Source organism: Aspergillus caelatus, assembly GCF_009193585.1.
Source record: "Aspergillus caelatus strain CBS 763.97 unplaced genomic scaffold BDV27scaffold_18, whole genome shotgun sequence".
In the NCBI taxonomy this organism is placed as follows: domain Eukaryota; kingdom Fungi; phylum Ascomycota; class Eurotiomycetes; order Eurotiales; family Aspergillaceae; genus Aspergillus; species Aspergillus caelatus.
In genome coordinates, this window is record NW_022475281.1 from 78,018 (window position 1) to 99,386 (window position 21,369).

At 47.5% G+C, this 21,369-nt stretch overlaps 7 protein-coding genes across 7 annotated transcripts; 3 read left to right on the plus strand and 4 right to left on the minus strand.

Moving 5' to 3' along the window:
- Positions 1-5,634: 5,634 nt before the first annotated feature.
- BDV27DRAFT_153627 (bacterial low temperature requirement A protein-domain-containing protein) lies at positions 5,635-7,216 on the minus strand (the record flags this gene model as incomplete). The annotated part of the gene is made up of 4 exons (XM_032071830.1): positions 5,635-5,901; positions 5,973-6,851; positions 6,915-7,018; positions 7,084-7,216. The coding sequence occupies 4 exons, from the start codon at positions 7,214-7,216 to the stop codon at positions 5,635-5,637; spliced, it is 1,383 nt and encodes a 460-aa protein (XP_031931884.1).
- A 767-nt stretch (positions 7,217-7,983) lies between these two features.
- BDV27DRAFT_153628 (putative MFS sugar transporter) lies at positions 7,984-9,680 on the plus strand (the record flags this gene model as incomplete). The annotated part of the gene is made up of 4 exons (XM_032071831.1): positions 7,984-8,057; positions 8,125-8,427; positions 8,490-9,012; positions 9,069-9,680. 4 exons carry the CDS (start codon positions 7,984-7,986, stop codon positions 9,678-9,680), a joined length of 1,512 nt encoding a protein of 503 aa, XP_031931885.1.
- Positions 9,681-9,934: 254 nt separating this feature from the next.
- Positions 9,935-13,973, plus strand: BDV27DRAFT_121705 (DNA-directed RNA polymerase III core subunit RET1). Its single transcript, XM_032065427.1, has 3 exons — positions 9,935-10,081; positions 10,156-10,949; positions 11,007-13,973. The coding sequence occupies exons 1-3, from the start codon at positions 10,034-10,036 to the stop codon at positions 13,819-13,821; spliced, it is 3,657 nt and encodes a 1,218-aa protein (XP_031931886.1). The 5' UTR covers positions 9,935-10,033; the 3' UTR covers positions 13,822-13,973.
- Positions 13,974-14,892: 919 nt separating this feature from the next.
- Positions 14,893-15,970, minus strand: BDV27DRAFT_167057 (TMEM53 family protein; the record flags this gene model as incomplete). Its single annotated transcript, XM_032074365.1, has 1 exon — positions 14,893-15,970. Exon 1 carries the CDS (start codon positions 15,775-15,777, stop codon positions 14,893-14,895), a length of 885 nt encoding a protein of 294 aa, XP_031931887.1. The 5' UTR covers positions 15,778-15,970.
- Positions 15,971-16,012: 42 nt separating this feature from the next.
- Positions 16,013-17,776, minus strand: BDV27DRAFT_121707 (polyubiquitin-binding protein UFD1). The gene is made up of 3 exons (XM_032065428.1): positions 17,611-17,776; positions 17,237-17,554; positions 16,013-17,142 (listed from the first exon to the last, which is right to left on the minus strand). Exons 1-3 carry the CDS (start codon positions 17,611-17,613, stop codon positions 16,354-16,356), a joined length of 1,110 nt encoding a protein of 369 aa, XP_031931888.1. The 5' UTR covers positions 17,614-17,776; the 3' UTR covers positions 16,013-16,353.
- Positions 17,777-17,880: 104 nt separating this feature from the next.
- BDV27DRAFT_121708 (GYF domain-containing protein) lies at positions 17,881-19,437 on the plus strand. The gene has a single exon (XM_032065429.1). The coding sequence runs from the start codon at positions 18,017-18,019 to the stop codon at positions 19,379-19,381; it is 1,365 nt and encodes a 454-aa protein (XP_031931889.1). The 5' UTR covers positions 17,881-18,016; the 3' UTR covers positions 19,382-19,437.
- A 5-nt stretch (positions 19,438-19,442) lies between these two features.
- Positions 19,443-21,309, minus strand: rvb2 (RuvB family ATP-dependent DNA helicase reptin). The gene is made up of 3 exons (XM_032065430.1): positions 21,226-21,309; positions 20,720-21,166; positions 19,443-20,661 (listed from the first exon to the last, which is right to left on the minus strand). The coding sequence occupies exons 1-3, from the start codon at positions 21,232-21,234 to the stop codon at positions 19,705-19,707; spliced, it is 1,413 nt and encodes a 470-aa protein (XP_031931890.1). The 5' UTR covers positions 21,235-21,309; the 3' UTR covers positions 19,443-19,704.
- Positions 21,310-21,369: the final 60 nt, after the last annotated feature.

Below are 21,369 nucleotides of genomic sequence, written 5' to 3' on the forward strand. Positions count from 1 at the left end.
TAGATGATCATTGACTTTTGGACGGATCAAGTGTTTATCTTGCTTAGATGAATCATGATTGGATGGCGAATTGCTTTACCCTGCAAAATCCAATGATCCTGCACGACTCTGTCGGGGTTGAATGGCAGTTCTTGAACAGTGCTGTCGGAGGTTTGCTGCAGCTTTGCAACATGCATCCTCATTGTTACCGACTGGAGCCAACATGGTCTTGCTCGTTTGAGATTGTTGAGTGCTCAACCTCTCCCGGCATTAAGGTTGCATTATCATGGCTGGTTTATCTTCCTTGCCTGTCCCCTCCCCTTTTATTTATTTGTTATTATTATTATTATTTTTTCCTTTGACTCTTACCACCAACGAGTACTCTGTACATCTGACTACAAAGGGTTTTACATTTCCTCCCTGCTGGGGGATTGTGTAAGGGGTACGGGTTACTAGTATCTTCGTGTGCTGGTCAAGGCGTGGGCTCTGCAAGTGTAATTCTGCATTGAGTGGAGACAACAGGTCAATGAAAAAAAAAGATGTGACGACGGTCCACGCCCTAATTGCTGCACGTACCTGGGTTAGAGCAACATGACTGGGGCATTACAAAGGCGACATTAATCCTCCGTTGTATTAGAAAACGAATAAGATTTCTGGAGCTAATAGCGGCTGCAGTGCAAGTCATAGTTTCGAAACTATTCCAGTAGTCAATCCTCGCTCTCTTTTCCACTTTCTTTTTTTTTTCTTTTTTTTTCTCCCTCTTTTTCCTTATTCCTTAATTAATTAAACTTGATGGAGACAGCCGACATCCCTTAATTCCGCAATTTGGTGCCCTACGGAGCATGATCAGGTCCCCATCTGAGGATCACATATCTCGATGGGCGAAGAGCACGCATAAATGATGGATGGTCATACATTAATTGAACATTGACTGGAGGATTACCGTACGGAGTACTGTACCAGAAAATTCTTGTTCAAGGATTCCCATGCGCGTCTCAAATGGTTCGCGACGGCACTCTCTATCTTCGTTATGTGGTCATCCATCCAAAAAAAAAATTTTTCTCTACCTTTTGTTTTACCAATTTTTTTTTCTTCAGTTTCTTTTTTAATTGCGTTATTGTTTTGAGCTTAACCGCTTAGGGGGGGTTTTATTTTTAATCTTCCCATTTGACTCATCTTTGGTGGGTGGGCGCACGGTTAGTACCAGGGATCGTGGCCCGGATAACATCTAAATGGACTCAAGCGTGACAATCCGCTGAGGATCTTCGGGGGTGCCAGTCAGCATGGTTCCATGGATCAGTCGACTCAACGTCTCGACCGATTGAGTTGAGGTGCACAAAACGGAGCTAGATGAATAACAATAGCAGTTTATATTAAGGTAATGCTGTATTTAGGTGTAAGTATGTAAGTAGGTATAGACGTAGGTATGGAATACATACCTACAAGAGGTCTAAGGTACGCGACGCGGGTAAGTACTTACCTCTAAGTATGTACTACAGTCCTCCAGCGCTGCTACTAGTACCTAAGCGGCCCGGTGTGGATGAACTTTCTCGCCTTCTGGACGATTCGCCTCATGATTCTTACAGCTGTGAGCATGTCAGTTCGTGATTGGTGCGGTGAGGGAAAAGCGGTGTACAACCTGCCAGGAAGATTGATCGAACCAACGAACGGTGTGCTGATCCGTCGCTTCAAGGCGTTCCCCCTCCCCTTTCCTCAATTCTTAGCCAATACAATGATATCAAACATGGCCCCCGTCAGTGGAGAGAGACTTGGCCCCCTCCGAACGGCATCCATACATACCTAGACTCGTGACTACAGTCTCGAACCCTAGTAAAGCAGTGCACAGGGCACAGTGCACCCAGAGCAACCAAACTCCGATTCCAGATCGACATTCTTCTACCAGAGAATAGCCCTAGAGAGCACTAACCGCTACGTCCTAGAACTAGGATTACAATGCCTAGGAGCGTTACTTGTTCGGTTGATATTGTTGTTTCTCTCAAGTTCTTAGCGCGGTATGTCAGGCATGCCTTACTTGTACTTTAACTAGTCATTAGTTGGGTACCTTACCATGGAGCCATTCGTGGCACTACAGTCTAACTGGCCGTGCCTCAAGGACCAGAGACCAATGGAGGCCAATCAATGGAGGCCACTTTTCTGCCCCATGGACAGTTGGGTCCTCTAATTAAGCCCTCGAATTTTCGACAGCACCCCTTGGGATCTGACTAATGATTTCGCCCCTCACTATGTCGATGCCGAGCCATCAGAAGGCTGTTTCACATTACCTCCTCCCACACCAAATCTTAGATTACACTGGGGGAAAGATTCATGTCACGGAACACAAAAAATGTCGCCAAATTCCCTTAATACTACCCCAGGCCCTAGCTCACCGTTACTTGAAATAGTTACCGTAGAATCGGAAGTAGGTAAGTTGTAGTTTCATGCCCAAAACGGCCTGCCCCTATGGGAACCTGTTCGACAAGACCCGATATGATCAACCAGTCCGTTCCTCAAGCGCCCCATCAGCAATACGCCAATTGAGAACGCTTGACTGGTCACAAAATTGCGGAACTGGACCCCGACATTACTCACTGATCTCCACGCTCGGCCAATTTGCTTTGATGCCTCTAATCCAATCGCATGTTGCTGTTCGTTGCCGATCTCCTTATCTACCAAAATGAAAAACTCATGCCTGTCAGAAGTCTGACACACGCAGTATGGAGACATGGAACTCTACGAGCTAATACAATTGGATCTAATCTCCATGGCTATCATGAAACTGTCGTCAAAGTTCGTAACTACACGTGATCATAGGGTTCTATGTACAGTACAACGAACCGAGATATTTTCTCGAAGATCCGTGACGCTCGTCAGCCCCGCAGGGTGAGCTAATGTTGTTGCTTCGTCTGATATCCATGTTGTAATCGATCTACTGTTTTCGTTTAGTGGCAATCTTGCTCCGCATGGGAGGGGAATCTGGAATGCCAGGTGGCGAAGATCTAAAATTGCGGTCAAAGAATCCCACCGCCACGGGCACCTCACCCTCTAGAACGATCTCCCCACAACCATACATAGCGCTGTCACTGAGGCTTTTCGCCCTCCAAGCAATCTCTCGGGGCCACTACGTGCGCGAAATGCGCCTAAGGTTAGTAATAGCTGTATCTCGCCTCCGGTGCTAACGATCCCTGTCCCCCGATGATGGGCAGAGGGACCTTTATTCCTCTAAACATTTGAGGCATTGTTGCCCAACCCCGCAAGTCACAGAGCTTGGCTTATGCTCTAGATATGCATAGGATAACTGAACAGATACGGCAACTCCGAACCTATATGCCCGAAGTTTCTCCTTTGTAGTGTTGGTCATTTGTGGCTCTTTTCGCTGCGAGCACAACATCGGTCCCGGATTTAAGAAGAAATTCCATAGGCGGGACCTGGAATTCTGCTGTGGGTGGTACTTTTGAGAGTACCCCACAAGCTTCTAATTCCTGATTTGATGTTCTAGGGGCTCCTTGCAATCATAAACCACCAAGATGGTATTGCAGCGAACGGCTGCGGATGCCATGACCAAAATACACGTATACTCGCGACTGCCGTTGCATGATCCCGCACATCCTACTCGTTAGAGCTTGTGATGTTTAGGCGAGGAGAGCGAGGAACCAGTCCCCACAAAGCACGTATCTTGGAATGATGCTATGGCACATTTGAATACGGCTTGTGCGCAGCTGCAAGTGAGTTGTTCAGCGGGATAACTAAACCGAAGCACACCAAGCCATGTTGGAACGGCATGGTGTGAGACTATCTAGTCTAGCAGACATCCATTTCCTGGAATCATAGTATACGGCTGAATAGCTCGCTGTACCCTTGTTGAGCCTTGTTTCCTTACTTCATGGGCATATGAAGCATTTTGGGCACCATTCCTCATCACTCGATGTGGGATTTGCCGCGCATGGAACCTTTTGTGCTCTTTCAATCCTGCGAGCGCCTCCTTTTGGAAAGCATCGTGGATTACCGGTGGCCTACTACTCATTAGGCAGATTATATGTGATACTGGGTATATTCTAGCCTTGTATGAGGTCCGATAGCACTAAGGTCTGGGATCTAGTGTTATAGTCAAATGTATCTCTTTGACTAGACTGTGGACACAATCTAGGGGACACGTCACAAGAATATCCTACTGCGTCTAATACGCTATCTAGCTTGATCTGATGGCCTCCATCACAAACTATATGCCCAAAAAAACATCGGACATTTGTGAAAGTGCAAGTGCTAGGGCAACCTAGTATACATTCTGTGGGCAGATCAGGAGATACCATTGCATCATCTCTAGCCTACCTGGCTTCTTCTGATTGAACTTCATAGTCACTAGTATATACTGCTTCACAAAGAGAACAAATAATGAGAACTCGGAATTTATTACACATAGTGACAAGTAACTTAGAAAAGCTTGACAAGCAACAAACGCAATATATACTACCCCGGCCACTTAGTAACGATTTGGCTTTCAAACTATGTCTTGATATCAAGAATCTCGACCAGTGAGCAATCAGCTTCAGTATCTCTCATTAAAATACCATTCGATTGGGTCCATACGTACTACCACATACTTAAAGCCTTCACCAAATGCCTTTGCTTTGTATTTGATTAGCTATGATGTTGACATGCTTCTCATTTACTTGACAATCTCTTATGTACAGGTCGCCCTTACCTATGAGCCTTTGTGATATTAGTCGGTTGATAGCTAGTTATTTCAGTTACCATTGTTGTATGTGCCATAGTGGTACTATCTAGGAAATATTCAGTATAATACTTTCTATTCTTCTTATCCCCCCCTCGAGAACACCCGTAGTTCCACTTAAGCAAATGCACTTGTGCTCACCAACAGTCTAGCTGTTGTTAGCCCCTGGCACTTCATATATACATCCATCCCACTCCTCTTCCTCTCCGGCGGTGCCATTCTCCTTTATTTATTTGTGTATATAGCATACTTGGTATAAGCAAGGCTAGACTAAGCACTAATTGATGCTGTTTCGTCGAGTGGTGGACATGCTGACAATTCCTTATTGAACTTTTTTTTTCCATTTATCTCTCTTGTGGACCGATACAAGCCTCGTTGTTTCTTGAACACTGATCGAATCAGGGCTATCAGTCAGAAACACAAGGGCAAAACTAAGTTATACGAAATTATAAGCAAATGAAAATACAGGGAGTGACGCTAGTCATTAGAGAAAAGAGGTTTTCTTATGGGTTCAACAATAGATATATAACGTGACATGAGATCAAATTCGAAGGATTCTCTCAATCAGATACTAGGTGCAAGAGACCATCTTTGTTTATCAAATATACATCGAGCTGACAGAATATTTCATTAAACCACATAGATACATGAGTCATAGAACAATTCAATAACTTCGTGCAAGCTTGCCTTCGTATATATTACTTCTTGAATCCGATTGGAATAGTTATGGGGCACGCTCTAGAACAGGCAATGGGTATAGGATAGTAGAAACCGAAGCATGGAGTAGTAGTTGTCGCTGCGACATATTCTATGGAGATTACTCCGACTAGGGTAGTGCACATGTACTGTATCACTCCCTGCAACAGGGAATGTAGAGGTAGTCATCTTCATCCCTGAGGATAAATGCGATGTGTAACATGCAAGCTTTATGCCCTTGCAGAATCAGATGACCCATCCCTGATCACAGGCACGTTCGAGTCATCAGAGGCCATTATCTGCTCAGGGTATTTCGTATTGTTCCAAGATTCCCAGATACCGGCGTGACAGTGCAAAGATGTGATATTCTCCCAGACCAAACAAGATACTATCAGAGCCATGATGATTGACATCATCGAAGTGATATCGAGGTCTTTAGCTAAGCCGAGGAGAATAATAATAAGTCCGATGACAGGCCGCATGATCATACGAAAATGCTGTTTGAAGTTTCAAATGTGAGAGGATGCTTCGTGATTGAATACACATGCAATGAGTCGAACTGACCTACCTTAGACAACATCAACGTTCCTGGCGCATCTCTATCCTCGTATAGCAATGCTAAGCCATATAGACAATACAACCCAGTTCCGAGACTACCACAAAGTAGCCAACGCTCAGGATCACGAAATCTGTCCTCTGCTGCGCTTGCGGCGGCAACATGTCCGCTTGCGAGCAGGCTGGCGACAAGAGGCAAATGAAGAACAGCCCACCCGAACGCCGTGTACACTGAATAGCGGAATGGATGAGTGCTCTGCAATGCGCCGTCATTGTGAGCGTACAACCAGTTCAGACAGAAGGCGATGATCAAGACCCAGACTGCATGGAGCAAGCTGAGATTAAAACCCACCGCCGCAGGTGAGCCGACAACGATCTGGTATAAATACTCGCCAAGCACAATGATATAAAATGCGGCGTATCGATCGACCTCATGCGCGATATCCACTGCAGTTGTATACTTGGCTTTCAGCATCTTCTTGGCTGCCGGCGAATAGCAGAAGACCCAACTGCACTCCTCGAAAACAACGCCGACGGCAGCCGCCGCAATTTTGCCGCGAAAAGATACGGATTCGAAGTAGAGTGGGATATAGATAAGCATCGAAATCACTGTAAGCGAAACCCATAACCTTTGTTGCTTTCTGTGATGATAGCTGGCAAAGGAGTATAGTAGGTGTGCTGCGCTGCATGAGATGCGCGCAACCATGTATGAGCCGACAGTGGCTCGCATAGCACTGATATCCTCATCCACAAGGGACGCATTGTTCCCGTACATAACAAGAACAGCCATTATCCAGAGAATAAGTGCGCGCTGTAGCAGGTCGTCATTGTAGAACGAGTTCATCAATTCCCGGAGGTCGGCCCAAACATGCCAAGTGGGCGCGAGTATAAGCTATGCGTCAACCATGTTAGCACAATATGACCCTCTGTGGATAAAGTGACAATCTATACTTACGATATACTTGACCAATTTCGCTCCCGAGATGTCCTCAGCAAGAGTCTCAGCAAAGTTTGCCAAAATTGCGACATAAAGAAGATCCAGGAAGAGCTCGAAGCGCCCTGAGGGTGGAGTTGTCAGCACCACAGTACTTGCATTCGGCTAGCAGGTATGTAAGCATAATTACCTGCCTGACGCTCCTCTTCATGCCGCTTCATGAGTTTCCCATTTTCAAACCATTGCAGCGCGACCGGTTGGCGAAAGAGATACCGCGGGCTGGGTTGGAGTTCATTGAAATCAATTCCTGGAATGCTGGCCATTGTCGCATGGGCAAAATGCAGAGAGAGCGAGAAAGATGAGATGGTAAATGGAGTTCTCGGAGAGAAAAAGCTTCGCGTCAATAAGGTTAAAAACCAAGCCCTAGATGCTCAGTGCTTCATAGATCAATTTCCGAAAACGGTTAGGGAGGGATATCCTTATACGGTTAGATCGATCGTCATCCATGGACCCATCTGGCCCACTAGGGCTGTTTGTATAGTTTGTAGCATAATTTTCTTGTAATGCCTGATGTATTAGGCACCGAGATTTTTGCTTTTGCCAAAAGCCGATGGAGTATTGGTTATCCGCCGATACTGGAGGAGTCCATCATTGATGCCTTCCCCACAAGGTCCCCCTGGGTTCAATTCCCTTGATATGCGATTTAAACTGTTGGTTGCTTTGGTAATCGCTCTTCAATCAATATAAGGCGGGAGTCATCGTAGTTAGTAGCCATGGCTTTTTAATGCGACAAATAGCGCTTAGAGATACCCTATTCAGATATTCCGCAGTCAGGAAGTCTTTAACCCCGTATCAAAATCCCCGAGAGGTCAACGTGGGGGTGGGTCTTATCAATTGGACCAGTAAGGCCAGGAAATGCAGTGGAACAAAGCGTTGATCGAGGAAATTTTTTTCATCTGTCGCTTATCTTTTATATATTTAACCATTTTCTTGGACTGTGTTGGACATTTTGACATTCAACCCATTGTCATAGAGTACGACCTATATCTGTTTCAGAGTTTTTAAACGGCTATAACTGCTTCACTTAGCCATGGGTCTGGTTCGCAGGCTTCCAGGATATGTGGTCGCTAGTATACTGTGTTCCTGCGGCGGGCTGTTGTTTGGGTAAGATCACTTATCCACATTGCCCATATTTTCTATCCTGCCCGAAATACTGATACGTCAGAAATAGGATGGACACTGGCATCATTGGACCTGTAACTACTATGGACAGCTTTGTTTCGCAATTCGGTAGCCAATCTGCAACCATTCATGGGCTGATAGTATCGTCTATTTTGATTCCAGCAGCTGTCTCGTCCTTTTTTGCTGGATTCCTTGCAGACAAATTGGGTAGATCAAAGGGTATCAGTATTGGTGCTCTGATATTTGCTCTCGGAGCTGCGCTTGAGGCCGCAGCCGTCCATATCGCTATGTTTGTCGTTGGAAGGTGTGTTGAGGGAATAGGCGAGGGTCTCTATCTGGGCACGCTGGTCGTGTATGACAGTTAACTGCTACCTCTCTCGAATCCGTGTCAGCTAGCTAACATAAGTTTCATAGCTACATTTGCGAGATATCACCGACTAGCGTCCGAGGAGTGCTAACTACTGGCCCTCAGTTGCTGATTACCCTGGGATTGGTGGTTGGATTCTTTACCTGCTACGGGACTGCTCGCATCGAGTCTTCGTTCTCATGGCGGACGCCATTTCTTATACTGGCGTGTCTAGCAGTCACTTTTTCGGTGGTTTCATGGCTCTGGCTTCCTCCGTCACCGAGATGGTTGAAGATCCACGGTCGTGAACCGGAAGCAACAGCAGCGTGGGATCGTCTGGGAGTCACCCATGCAGAACGAGAAAAGATGGAGGTCGAAGAGGATCGAGAGACTAACATGCAACGAAGAGTAGCCCCAGGAGCTGGCAATGCACCCACCGTGGAACGAATCGCATCCGCCCCCCGGCCCAAAGTTCAGTCCACTAAAGACAAGCTTTTCGACATCTTTTCAAAGGATGTCCGCACACGAACAGCACTTGCTGTATTTTTAATGGGAATGCAGCAACTTAGTGGAATTGATGGCGTGCTCTACGTGAGTTTGTTAATTCTACTAGACGCTCGGTTTAGTCTAACATTATCCTTTTATAGTACGCGCCTTTGCTTTTCCAACAGGCTGGACTTGCTTCCACGGATGCCAGCTTTTTTGCTTCAGGTGTCTCTGCTCTTGTTATTTTCGGTGTAACAATCCCTGCCCTTATATGGGCTGACAAGTGGGGTCGTCGACATAGCACTATATATGGTGGCATTGGGCTTAGCGTAACAATGTTCTTGATGGGTGCCTTGTACGCAGGAAATGCTGTGCATAGCTCAACTGGTGCAGGTAGATGGGTTGTAATTGTTTCCATTTACATCTTCGCAGTCATTTACTCCCTCAGCTGGGCAGTTGGAATCAAAATTTACGCCGCAGAAATCCAACCGCAGCGGACGCGCGCCTCAGCAACGAGCTTAGCGCATGGAAGCAACTGGACGGCCAACTTCATCGTGGCTCTTACGACCCCCATTCTGCTATCTCGCAGTAGCTTTGGTGCGTACTTCCTCTTTGGAGGGTGCACACTGATAACTGCTCTGATCTGTGCAATCTTCATGCCAGAAACTAAGGGCAGGTCCCTGGATGAGATTGAGGAAGCATTTAAATCCAAGTCCTTGGGGTCACAGTCCTTTGTCCAAATCATCCGTCCAATTACCGGACAAAGTGCATGATAGATTGAGGTCGAGCTACGGTTACAGAACAAATATTATTCTACCTTATCCAATGTAAACGTACACATACCTCAGTACATACATAGCACGTGGGGTGATAAGATAAGTAGAGAGCATTTGTGAGCGGCTTGGCACTGAGCTAGCCATTTTGGGACAGTTACCTGGTCTGCTTACTAAACCGCTGCTTTGAATGAAATTAATTTCATAATTTATTTGGACCTTTTCCCCTCGCCGATAACGAAGAAATTGTGCGCCGCGTATTCAAACCACCATGATACACCTTCCATCTCTGTCAAACTAACACAGAGCTTACCTAGCGTAGTATCTTGGTGGACCTCTCTTCTACAACAGCAATGCCTCCTCGTAGGAAGCCACAGGCTCCTGCCGCGCGATCTGCAGACGTACGGCAAATACTTCTCCGCATCTTGATAAATGTATCTTCTGCGCTTGCTGACAATTTCTGGTCTCCGTATAGGGTACGACAGCGTCGAGAAGAGCAGCAGCGGGGCCTTCATCGACACAGAAGCGTCCATCCGTATCGAAACAGGCATCGAATCCTACACAGCCGGAACCAAGCGTCGAGGAGCAGAATAACCAGGCCGATGAACACCCGCATGTACCATATCGCCACCGCGATCCTTTTGATGCGCTCCTAGAGCCCTTCTATTACAACAAGTCTTTGACTGATCCGATCAACACAGCCAAGGATAAATGGAATTTGTTACCGGCGTTCTTGAAAGTGAAGGGGTTGGTCAAGCAGCACATTGACTCATACAACTACCTCGTGGAAGTACAGCTGAAGAAGATTGTTGAATCGAGCTCTATCATCCGTAGTGATATAGATCACAACTTTTACATTAAGTTTACCAACATTTATCTTGGGGCTCCACGACGTGCAGACGAACAGCAAGATGTTGGCCCGGGATTTACAGGGTCGACCGTGAGTCCGCAGGAATGCCGACTCCGTGATACCACATACGCGGCCCCGATTCAAGTTGATTTCGAATATATACGTGGTCGTCAGCGTGTGAAGAAGACGGGCTGTTCCATTGGCCGAATGCCAGTCATGCTTCGTAGCTCGAAGTGTGTCCTGTCCGATAAGACCCCAGCAGAGATGACTGTGCTGAATGAATGTCCTTTGGATCCTGGCGGTTACTTCATCGTGAACGGTACAGAGAAGGTTATTCTCGTTCAAGAACAGTTGAGCAAAAACAGAATTATCGTTGAAACGGACCCGAAGAAGGAAATCGTGCAGGCTTCCGTTACTAGGTAAGCTCATTGTGCACCAATAGTTCTACCCTATCCGTCTCTAATCTTTGTTACCAGTTCCTCCAATGAGCGTAAATCTAAAAGTTATATCGTCCTCAAGAAGGACAAGCTTTACGTGAAACATAACGTACTTAGCGAGGATATCCCTATCGTCATTTTGCTGAAAGCAATGGGCATCCACACTGACAAGGAGATGCTCCTTCTTGTTGCTGGTATCGATAAAGTGTATCAAGAGGACTTTGCGATTAATTTCGAGGAGGCTATTAAGCTCGGCATCTACACACAGCAACAAGCTTTGGACTGGATTGGCTCTCGAATCAAGATCAACCGCGGCAAACAAAACAATTATCGCCGGACCCATGTGCAAGAAGCTGTTGAAGCCATTGCATCTGTTATAATATCCCATATAGAGGTCAAAGACATGAACTTTCGACCAAAGGCAGTCTATGTTGCCCACATGGCCCGTCGCGTTCTTATGGCTAAGAACGATCCTTCGCTGGTGGATGACCGTGACTACCTTGGTAACAAGAGATTGGAATTGGCTGGCCAGCTGCTGGCCCTTCTTTTTGAGGATTTATTCAAGAAGTTTTGCTTTGATATCAAAATGAATGTTGACAAGGTCTTGAACAAACGCAACAGAGCCGAGGCTTTTGATGCCTGGACTGTCATGAGCATGCACAGCAACCATATCACCCAAGGTATGAATCGTGCTATCTCGACGGGTAACTGGAGTTTGAAGCGTTTCCGTATGGAGCGTGCTGGTGTTACCCATGTACTCAGTCGACTGAGTTACATTGCAGCGCTGGGTATGATGACCCGTATTAGCAGTCAGTTCGAGAAAACCCGAAAGGTCAGCGGTCCCAGAGCTCTGCAGCCGTCTCAGTTTGGTATGCTTTGTCTCGCAGATACACCAGAAGGTGAAGCTTGTGGTCTTGTGAAAAACTTGGCGCTTATGACCCATATTACGACTAATGACGAAGAGGGCCCGATAAGAAACTTGATCTTTATGCTAGGCGCGGAAGATATCTCCACTCTTGGCGGAAAGGAGCTTTACGGTCCTGGTTGCTACACCATCTCCATCAACGGAACACCGATGGCACTGACGCGTCGCCCGAAGTATTTCCTTAATGCTTTCCGGAGATTGCGTCGAATGGGCAGAATCTCGGAGTTTGTCAGTATCTATATCAATCATCACCAGCGTGCTGTTCACGTCGCTACCGATGATGGACGAATTTGCCGCCCGCTTATTGTTGTCGAGAACGGAAAGACTAGGGTTAGAGCACATCACCTGAAGAAATTGCGCGAGGGAACCATGTCATTTGATGACTTCCTTGCTCAAGGTTTAGTCGAGTATCTCGATGTCAACGAGGAGAACGACTCGTTGATCGCAATCTATGAAAAGGATATCACTGATGCCACGACTCATCTGGAAATTGAGCCCTTCACCATTCTTGGTGCTGTTGCCGGCCTGATCCCTTACCCACATCATAATCAGTCGCCACGTAACACTTACCAATGTGCTATGGGTAAACAGGCTATTGGCGCAATCGCATCGAATCAATTCCTTCGCATTGATTCAATCCTCTATCTCATGGTGTACCCTCAAAAGCCTATGGTGAAGTCCCGCACTATTGAGCTGACGAAATACGATCAACTGCCAGCCGGCCACAATGCCATGGTCGCAGTCATGAGTTACTCCGGCTATGATATTGAGGATGCTTTAGTTCTGAACAAGGGGTCTGTCGATCGTGGTTTCGGGCGTTGTCAAGTGTTCAAGAAATCCGTTGCCAACTTGAAGAGTTATTCCAACGGTACCAAGGATATCTTGATGCCACCGGAGTATGACAATGACGCCCCCATACGGAAACATGCTCTACTTGAGAGTGATGGTTTAGCTGCAGTCGGCGAAAAGGTCAATGCTGGCGAAGTCTACATCAACAAATCTACTCCTGATCAATCTCTCGCCTCCGGGTTTCCTGGCTCTGATATGGGTCGGCCAGTCAAATACACGCCTACACCTATGACATATAAGCTGCACGACCCTGCATATATTGACCAGGTTCTTGTCTCCACGACAGAGAACGAAAACCAACTCATCAAGGTGCTCACCCGGCAGACCCGTCGACCCGAAGTGGGTGACAAGTTCTCTTCTCGTCACGGACAAAAGGGTGTCGTGGGTATCATTGCAGACCAGGCCGACATGCCTTTCACAGATCAAGGAATCAATCCTGACATTATCATGAACCCCCACGGTTTCCCCTCTCGTATGACTGTCGGGAAAATGTTGGAACTCGTCGCCGGAAAAGCTGGCGTCCTGGCGGGCCAGCACGGGTACGGAACTTGTTTCGGCGGCAGTCCTGTCGAGGAAATGTCCCAGATTCTTATCGACAAGGGATTCAGCTACGGTGGTAAAGACTACCTCACCTCGGGAATTACCGGCGAGGCGCTACCATTTTACGTCTTCACCGGTCCCATCTACTACCAGAAGCTCAAGCACATGGTTCAAGACAAGATGCATTCTCGTGCTCGTGGTCCTCGAGCCATTCTCACCCGTCAGCCAACGGAAGGTCGTTCCCGCGACGGTGGTCTCCGTCTAGGTGAGATGGAACGTGACTGTTTGATTGCCTATGGAACCAGTCAGCTTCTCCTCGAACGACTGATGATCTCGTCAGATCGTCATGAGATCGATGTCTGCGAGCAGTGCGGCTTCATGGGCTACTTGAACTGGTGTCAGCGCTGTAAATCCTCGCGGAGTGTGGTCAAGATGGCCATCCCGTACGCAGCTAAGCTTCTTATTCAGGAGCTGATGAGTATGAATGTTACGGCAAGGTTGAAGCTTGAGGATGAGTTCCCGGAAACAAGGGGAATGTAAGTTAGGATTACAAAAGTAAAAAAGATCTATATGCGAGGGTTTTCAAAAGTCAAAAAGAGGCGTTAATGTGGCTGGATTGTACATAACGTTTGCATGCATAGCGCACGGTGATTTTGGTTGACTTCTTGATGAAAACTTGAGATTTGTATAGAAATCATACGTTGGTTCAACATAATTTTCTTTTAGCCCACTTCGATTCTTCTGCTAGCCAAGGAATAGCCTTGGACACCTTGACCCTAGTGGCCGTCTGTAATCTTCCCGCCTCCATGACGAGGGCTTGTATGTTCGTTTTTGATGGTGTTACCCAACAGCAACAATAAAGGTTCTCAAAGCAGCACCTCCACCACGGCCCTAGTACTACAAGATATTCCTATTACTATAGGTTTCACTCAAAATCTGAGATCATCATACGTAGAGGTCTTGTGAGAAGACGAATTTGGATAAATTCATCTACGGTAGTTAGTATATAACCCTATCAGGGATCTGTCTAATAGTCGATATTATTATTTTTCTTTCAAATAAAACAAGACCTAATATAGACTATACATATGCGTGCCTAGCATGTAACAGATAGATTTTGAACTAGGGACCAAAGGCACCTAGTGATATGAGGCCAACTAGCTCGAGGGCCGAATACCCTAAGTACCAGCCCGGGTCGAAGCCGGCAGGGAAAGGGCTGCTCAAGGGGTTCATGGGGTTTTATCTTTGCCGGGGAAGCAAGTCCCTTTTCAGGTTTTCGTTTCTTGCGCTTAAAGAAGTCTTTTTCGCGAGATCGACCAATGGTTTGATTATTCTGTACAATGCTGGCGGAAGCCCAAACATATAGTAATACAAAGTTCCACAATATTGGAAGGCTTTGTCGTAGTCTGTGGGTATAATATCCATGTAACTCTCAGCATAAGCAACTTATTATAAAGTAAGGATGATGGTGGTCCTCTGGGTATCCCCATAAGAATATGTGATATAAATTACAAGTATGTCACGCTCCCAGCAGTATAACCGATGCCCTCTAATAGTATTATATTTATACACACATATCCAAACCTTTAGCAAAACCCAACAATCTACTACTCACACCGATCCCACCAACAAATACCTCTTCACAATCTCCCAATACCTCTTTGGATCAGTTCTCATATGCGAAACATGCGGCGACCCTAGAAACTTCTCTCTCGTAACTACCCAACCCCTCGCTTCCGCATCGTCAGCATGTCTCTCGACATCCCGCCAGTCCACCAGCTCATCCGCATCCGAATAGATATAGCATCGTCTCGGCTTCGCACCATCTCCACTACAAACCAGCCTTTGATCATTCATCGCCTTCCGCGCAACACTAACAGTATCTGGCAACCCAACAAGGCGGCGCACAAGCGCCCCCAGCACAAAAAACATCCATAGCGCAATCTTACTGAACAAGCGCAAAAGCCACGGACCCGGAAGTGCGAAAGAGAATGCCTTCATGGCGCCAGATACCGTCGCTACGCCTGGTGCACTGTCCAAGATGGTGGATGAGATGCGGAGTGGTCGGCCCACTGTCCTTTGGTAAGTGGCCAGGAGATTGATTGTGGAGAAGACGCCGCCGTTGGAGAACATGTGTATGAAGACTTGTTCTTGGTCTTTGGCTTTCTCTTCGGACGAAGAAGACGAGGAGAAAGAAGCCCGGAGAGCCTCGACGGCTGGGGCGAGGCGCGCTTGTTGCGCCTTTTTGCTGGATCGCGTCATGAAGTCCTTGGAGGAGCTTAGGATGATGATGATTCGGGCTGTGGGTGCTAGGCGGGTGTATTCGGTGACATATTTGGTCAAGGCTCGTGAAGGAGCGTTCATCCAGAATGCTAGGATGATGGTCTTGGGGACGCCATTGTTTTCAGATTGCGACTGGGGTTCTTGAATATAGATTGAGGGGGATAGTTTGGTGTATGCGGATAAGGGGTTTTCTCGGGTATTGAGTTGCGACATCTTGGTCGTGCTTTGGTTTTTTTTTGAGGTTGTGATCTTGACTTTGGGGATGTCCTATGTCTACTGAATGGCGTGAATAAGGGGAAGAACTGGCGAAGAGAATTTAAAGGAGTATTAAACTTCCTATCTATATTAAAACGGGGGGAGAGTCGATAAGGAGTCGATAGATCAGACACTAGAGGAGCACTAAATCACGGTCCTCGGCATTTTATTGTGATCTCTTGTGGTTCCTAGGGTGGAGCCGCCCTTCTCATTTTAAGGGGTCTTTCCAGGTTCTACTACTTCGTATCCACAGCGTGCTTTACAGACTTGGGTCAAATATCTCACTCAACCCTACCGTTGTTGAGATAAAAGTGATTTCCTTATTTAACGCCAGCCCATACCACGCTATGCTCTATAACCAAGCCGTCCTTGTTTTGCTCATAAGTATTCTGAGACAAAGGAATAGAAACATCGAAAGAAATGAAACAGGTAGTGCGCCAGTATTTTAAGGTTTCTCTTAGCACATGATCTCCTGACGGCACTATTCACCAACGTCACTTTTCCCCTGGACTTTGAGCCTCCTCAAGCGCTGCACTAAGTGGGCGTTGCAGAGCCTCCGGTGTCCTTCTTTTTCCCTCTTAACGTTTGACCACTTCCCTGAAAGCGGGGCTTCTCGCCCTCGACAACCTGGCCGCTTTCGTCACGCTTCTTCACGGGCTTGATTGCATATCCAAAGAATAGCTGATTAGGCGGGAGCCGTAGCGGCATTGGCCCGTTGGTCCGCCTGACAGGTGGAGGGTGTTGAGGATTTGTGGCTCCGGGTGTTGGAGTCGAGGCCTTTGGAGTTGGAGCCTTACTTCCCTTCTTCGCATTCAAACGCTGTCCACCGATAAGGAAGTTTGACGACACAGCTTTTGCTCCCGCCGCGGCATCGGTAGATTCAGGTGCAATGGCGGCATAGTTAATTGATTGAGCCATGGTTCCATGGGGGTGAAGCAACCCGCCAGACGGAAGCTTGGTTGCGCTCACGCCACTGCGGGGAGTACTGGTACCGCTTGGACGTTTGGGCTCCTCATATCCTACAGGAGGGGCAAAATCGACTTCCAGATCTGTTTCGAGGACGGAAATGGCATTTGAATTGGTGGCTGGCTTGGTTTCCAAAACCGCCATCTCATAAACTTGATCATTGTAGGCAAATGTGAAGACATCGCCCTTTGTCAGACATGAAAAGTTGCGGAATGCATTCTCAAGCACAGCCTTAGGATCACTTATATCTAGAAACGATGTTGATTGGGCTTGAAGTTTGATGAACTGGCCCGGAGGAAGATCGGTCGATTTGACCTGTACTAGGTCACCCGGTTCGAGGAGGAGGGTTTGCATGAGCTATACATGACACTTTACATCAGTATGGTGGCGTTTAATACGATATAGCGCGCTAGTAGACCAGAGGAAATTAACTGCCAGTGGACAATCTTACCCAAAATGGCAAATAGATTTTCCCCTCCTCAGCGATGAATTCCAATACACCCGCATGGGTCAACCTTTCTCGTGCACCATTATGCAGCTCAAAGAGCATAGGGTATGTGATATGTAGCCGAGTCAACTTGTCCAAAGCACTGGGTGGCATGATGACTTTACCGCCGTGGTTGACGTTCTCTCTCTCTGGGCCAGGCATCATGGCGACGGGGTAACAGCGGTAGTACTCGTCAAAACGGCGGGTTGCGCCTCCATGGCGGAGCATGGAGGAGCTGAAGACGCCGTCCATAGGATCATCCTCGTAGTAATTAGAGCGGAACTGCAAAGATCAGTACATATAGAAGTTAACAAGCGCGGGACTTCTCTGAAGCTCACCATAGTGGGAAGCCCGCAGTAGCTGACACTAAAGCACCGGTTGAACAATGCCCTAATCGGGACGCAGGGTCTAAGTTTTCTTTTTCTGTCTAGAGACAGATAGATGGGCTTTCGTACTGGTTGATCGGAGAGACCAGGATGTTCAGATTGCACGGCCAAGAAGGTCGCTAGTAGTTAAGTTGATGAAGATGTCTTATCGCCCTCCCGCAGTGACGCAAATGGCTCCGCAATGATTTTCCGACCCGACCTCATTTGTACAGCTTCAGCAACAGTCTCCTCCCATAAAAGCTCGTCTCCAGTGTCCCAAGTACTATCGAGTTCTGTGAGAACTCTTAGGCTAGTGCGATCGCTTCATTCACATTTTTGTGCTTTGCTCTACGGTGACTTACACCCAGTTTTACAATCTATGTCCGGCTTTCAGCCACGCCCCAAGCGGGCTGGTGAAGACTTCACCCGCACACATCAACACCCCGAGGACGACCCGAATGAACCTTCTGGCAAGAAAGCTAGGTTTGATCTCCGGAACCCTTCTGCTCTTGCTCCCGATGCGCTCGAAGACGATGCAGTATTAGACGCGGACGAGATCGGTCGGCGCGGGCAGAAAGTACGTCGCAAAGCAGTGAATCTTGACGGCTACGACTCGGATAGCGAAAATGAAGGGTTTGATGCGCGAGCCGAGGCCCAGGCGAAGAAAAAAAAAAAGGAAAATGCGGCAGATGACGATGACATGTTTGCTGAGCTACAAGAGGACTTCGGCGCGGAAGAGGTCGACGCTGATGAAGCTTTAAAGAAGAACAAGAAGTCTGTGCGATTTCTTCGAGACGACGAGATCGAAGGTCAGGTCGCGTCTTCCAAAGGTGGTGGCACGTTACATGCGGACTTGACTAAAGGCCCCGATGAGGTCGACGATGATGAAGCGGAAAGCGAGAGCGATGTCGCAGATGAAGACCGCGCAAGGGTTGATGAGGATATGGACGAGGAATTGGGCGCCGGGTCTAAGAAAAAACATGCGCCTTTACTTGATGCGTTCAACATGCGGACTGAGCAGGAGGAGGGCAAGTTTGACGATCAAGGAAACTATGTACGGAAGGCTGTAGACCCTGATGCTATCTACGATTCGTGGCTTGATGGGGTGTCAAAGAAAGATATTCGGCGTGCCAAAGAAGCCGCGGAAAAAAGAGAAGCCGATAGGAAGGAAAAAGATCGGATGGACGATAGTGTATTAACGGGAGACGCCTTAAAGACCCTTATAACTCACCTTGACCGAGGAGAAACTATACTGGAAGCGTTGGCTAGGCTAGGAAAGGGGCCCCAGAAAAAGCCCAAATGGCAAAATAAACGCAACAAGAACAGGTCGAAGCAGAATGGGGATACAGAGGATGCGGAGATGACGGAGGATGACCCCAAAGAAGTCGCTCGCAAGCAAGCGATCGATGCGATCACGGGGGCAGCAGATATCCTTATGACCCGGGGCCAAGCGGAAATCTACGATACAGAACGCGAGCTACTCACTCGTCAGTATCGCCGTGAGACAGGCGAGGATTGGGTTGATCCCCCTTCACAAGATACAGACCCTGTAAGTGGCGAGCAGGCCCCTGTAATGTGGGAATTTCGTTGGTCGGACGCCCGCGATGGTGGGATTGTTCACGGACCGTACGACGGTGCGACGATGGAGTCGTGGAAAAATGCTGGGTATTTCGGTGAAGGGGTCGAATTTCGAAGAACAACAGACGACGGTGGATGGAATGCTCAGGCCAGCTTTGTACAATAATGAAAACTAAGGATGGGTGGGAGTCGTAGGTATAGCACTAATGGATACCAAGCATTGAATATGAACATCATAATTATCATTCGAGCTTAGGCTCCTTTTCGATAAATTCCGATTCGAACCCAAATTGCAAAAGTACCCATACAGAGCTCTGAACAAGCGCCAGCATTATCATACATAATTTGATACTGCAAAGAAAACACAGGGAATAATAATAGGAAGGGAAACAGATCACGTCGCACTATTTGTTCCTTTTCGCACGTCACCTGGAATGCTCCGCCATTCGAACACCAGAAATCACCCAGAATGTCTATATCGGAATGAATCTATGAGATCTCCATGGCGTCTCCTCCATTTGCTGCAGCCGAGAATGTTACATTGCCTTGGTCACTAATGAAACGCTGCTCATACGCATTCACAAACTTGACGCTCCGAGCAGGGTCATAGAATAGTCGGTAGCTGCGCTGAACATCGTCAATACTGACTTCTTTTGCCTTTCGCTTTTGGCTTAGGAGGTGAGAAGTAGTGATGATATTGCTGGCATATCGGAGGTTTGATTCTTGGCCAATCTTGGTCAGAAGTGCTAAAGCGTCCGGAGAGAGATCAATCTCTTCCTCTTGAGCTCTGATGGCCAGAATCTGCCTGATCTCATCAGCCGAGTAGGGTTGTGTGCTCACGATGACCACGCGGTCAAGAAAATCGAGAGGCAGTCCGTGGGGAGAACTGTAGGTTGTCCCCCGAATGCGGGCTTGGCCGCGATTACTGGCCATGATGACAATTGGCGCAAGTTCAGCTTCCAAAGCGCGGTTAACGAAGGAAAAGCATTCGATATCCAGCATATGAACCTCGTCAATGAAGAGAACACCAGGGATTATTTCCGCCTTGCCCTCTTCCTTCCATTCGGCGACCTTGGTGTTGATCTGATCCCGAACCTCGCTCCTGATTTCTCCGGTATCACCAGAAAAGAGAGCCAGAAACCCTTGTGACCGCGAGTTGATGACATCAATCTCATGAAGGCTCACGGTATGCACAATTTCCTTACGCACTTGGAGTTCGCCCTCAGGGCATTGCACGAACTTCGTATCAGCACCCATCGCATCATAATCCCGTGAACGTGCGTATGAACGACCCAACTTCGTAATTTTACCCGATGACTTGTCGATAGAGATTATATCGCCGGCCATCACACGCTCTTTAGTCATGGAGTCGATCATCTTAGTACCCATGTCGTAGATTGTCTCCATGTCGGTGGTTTTGATGGTGAGTTTCCCTTGTTTATTACCCTGAGCGTATTAGCACGGACACGTTTTCTCGCCTGCAAGGATTTATAGTGACACTTACACCAGTGACGCTCCTGTCAATCTGAATCTCCACCACTTCACCTTCGATGATCTCACTTTCTTCCTTGATCCGAACGCCAATGGACTTTCGGAAAGCTTGAGTAAGTGCTTCGGTTTTCGACATTTCCATTGAGAAGATCTCTGAAGAAGCGAGCATTGTAAAGGGGACATCGCTCCCGAGAGACTGTGCCATTCCCATAGCAAGTGCTGTTTTACCTGTGCTGGGAGGCCCTGCAATTAACACTGCGCGGCCAGCGATCTTGCCTTCTTTGACCATCTGCAAGATTACGGCAGCGGCCTTTCGCGCCTTCTCCTGACCCACAAGGCCCTGGGATGAGGTCCTAGGTTGTAAAGAATCGGCATCGACACCAAGTCCTCTAATATGCGAATGAGCAGCGATGAGGTTCAAGCCCCGGAGTTCCTTGGTCTCCGCGACAGTCGAAATTTGCTATTTCTTCAAGATCAGTACCATAGTAGTGCAAAGATAACAAGTTCTGTTTGACTTACCGCAGCCATTTCGAATATTTGGAATTGCGAGACTCCCTTCTTTGAGCTGTTACAAGGTCTGCGCAGCACCTAAACTGTTCTGTGTTCCACGCCTTGTTCACGGGCTGGACAAAAGAGCTGCGAAGGGCAGAATGCGTGAGCCTG

Bases quoted from the DNA above. Each gene is read 5' to 3' on its own strand.
- BDV27DRAFT_121705 (XM_032065427.1), top strand. From the start codon at position 10,034: ATGCCTCCTCGTAGGAAGCCACAGGCTCCTGCCGCGCGATCTGCAGAC. The intron at 10,082-10,155 runs GTACGGCAAATA...GTCTCCGTATAG, and splicing joins CTGCCGCGCGATCTGCAGAC to GGTACGACAGCGTCGAGAAG. The intron at 10,950-11,006 runs GTAAGCTCATTG...CTTTGTTACCAG, and splicing joins GTGCAGGCTTCCGTTACTAG to TTCCTCCAATGAGCGTAAAT.
- BDV27DRAFT_121707 (XM_032065428.1), bottom strand. The intron at 17,143-17,236 runs GTAAGATTGTCC...TGTCATGTATAG, and splicing joins AAATCTATTTGCCATTTTGG to CTCATGCAAACCCTCCTCCT.
- BDV27DRAFT_121708 (XM_032065429.1), top strand. From the start codon at position 18,017: ATGTCCGGCTTTCAGCCACGCCCCAAGCGGGCTGGTGAAGACTTCACC.
- rvb2 (XM_032065430.1), bottom strand. The intron at 20,662-20,719 runs GTAAGTGTCACT...TAATACGCTCAG, and splicing joins TTGACAGGAGCGTCACTGGT to GGTAATAAACAAGGGAAACT.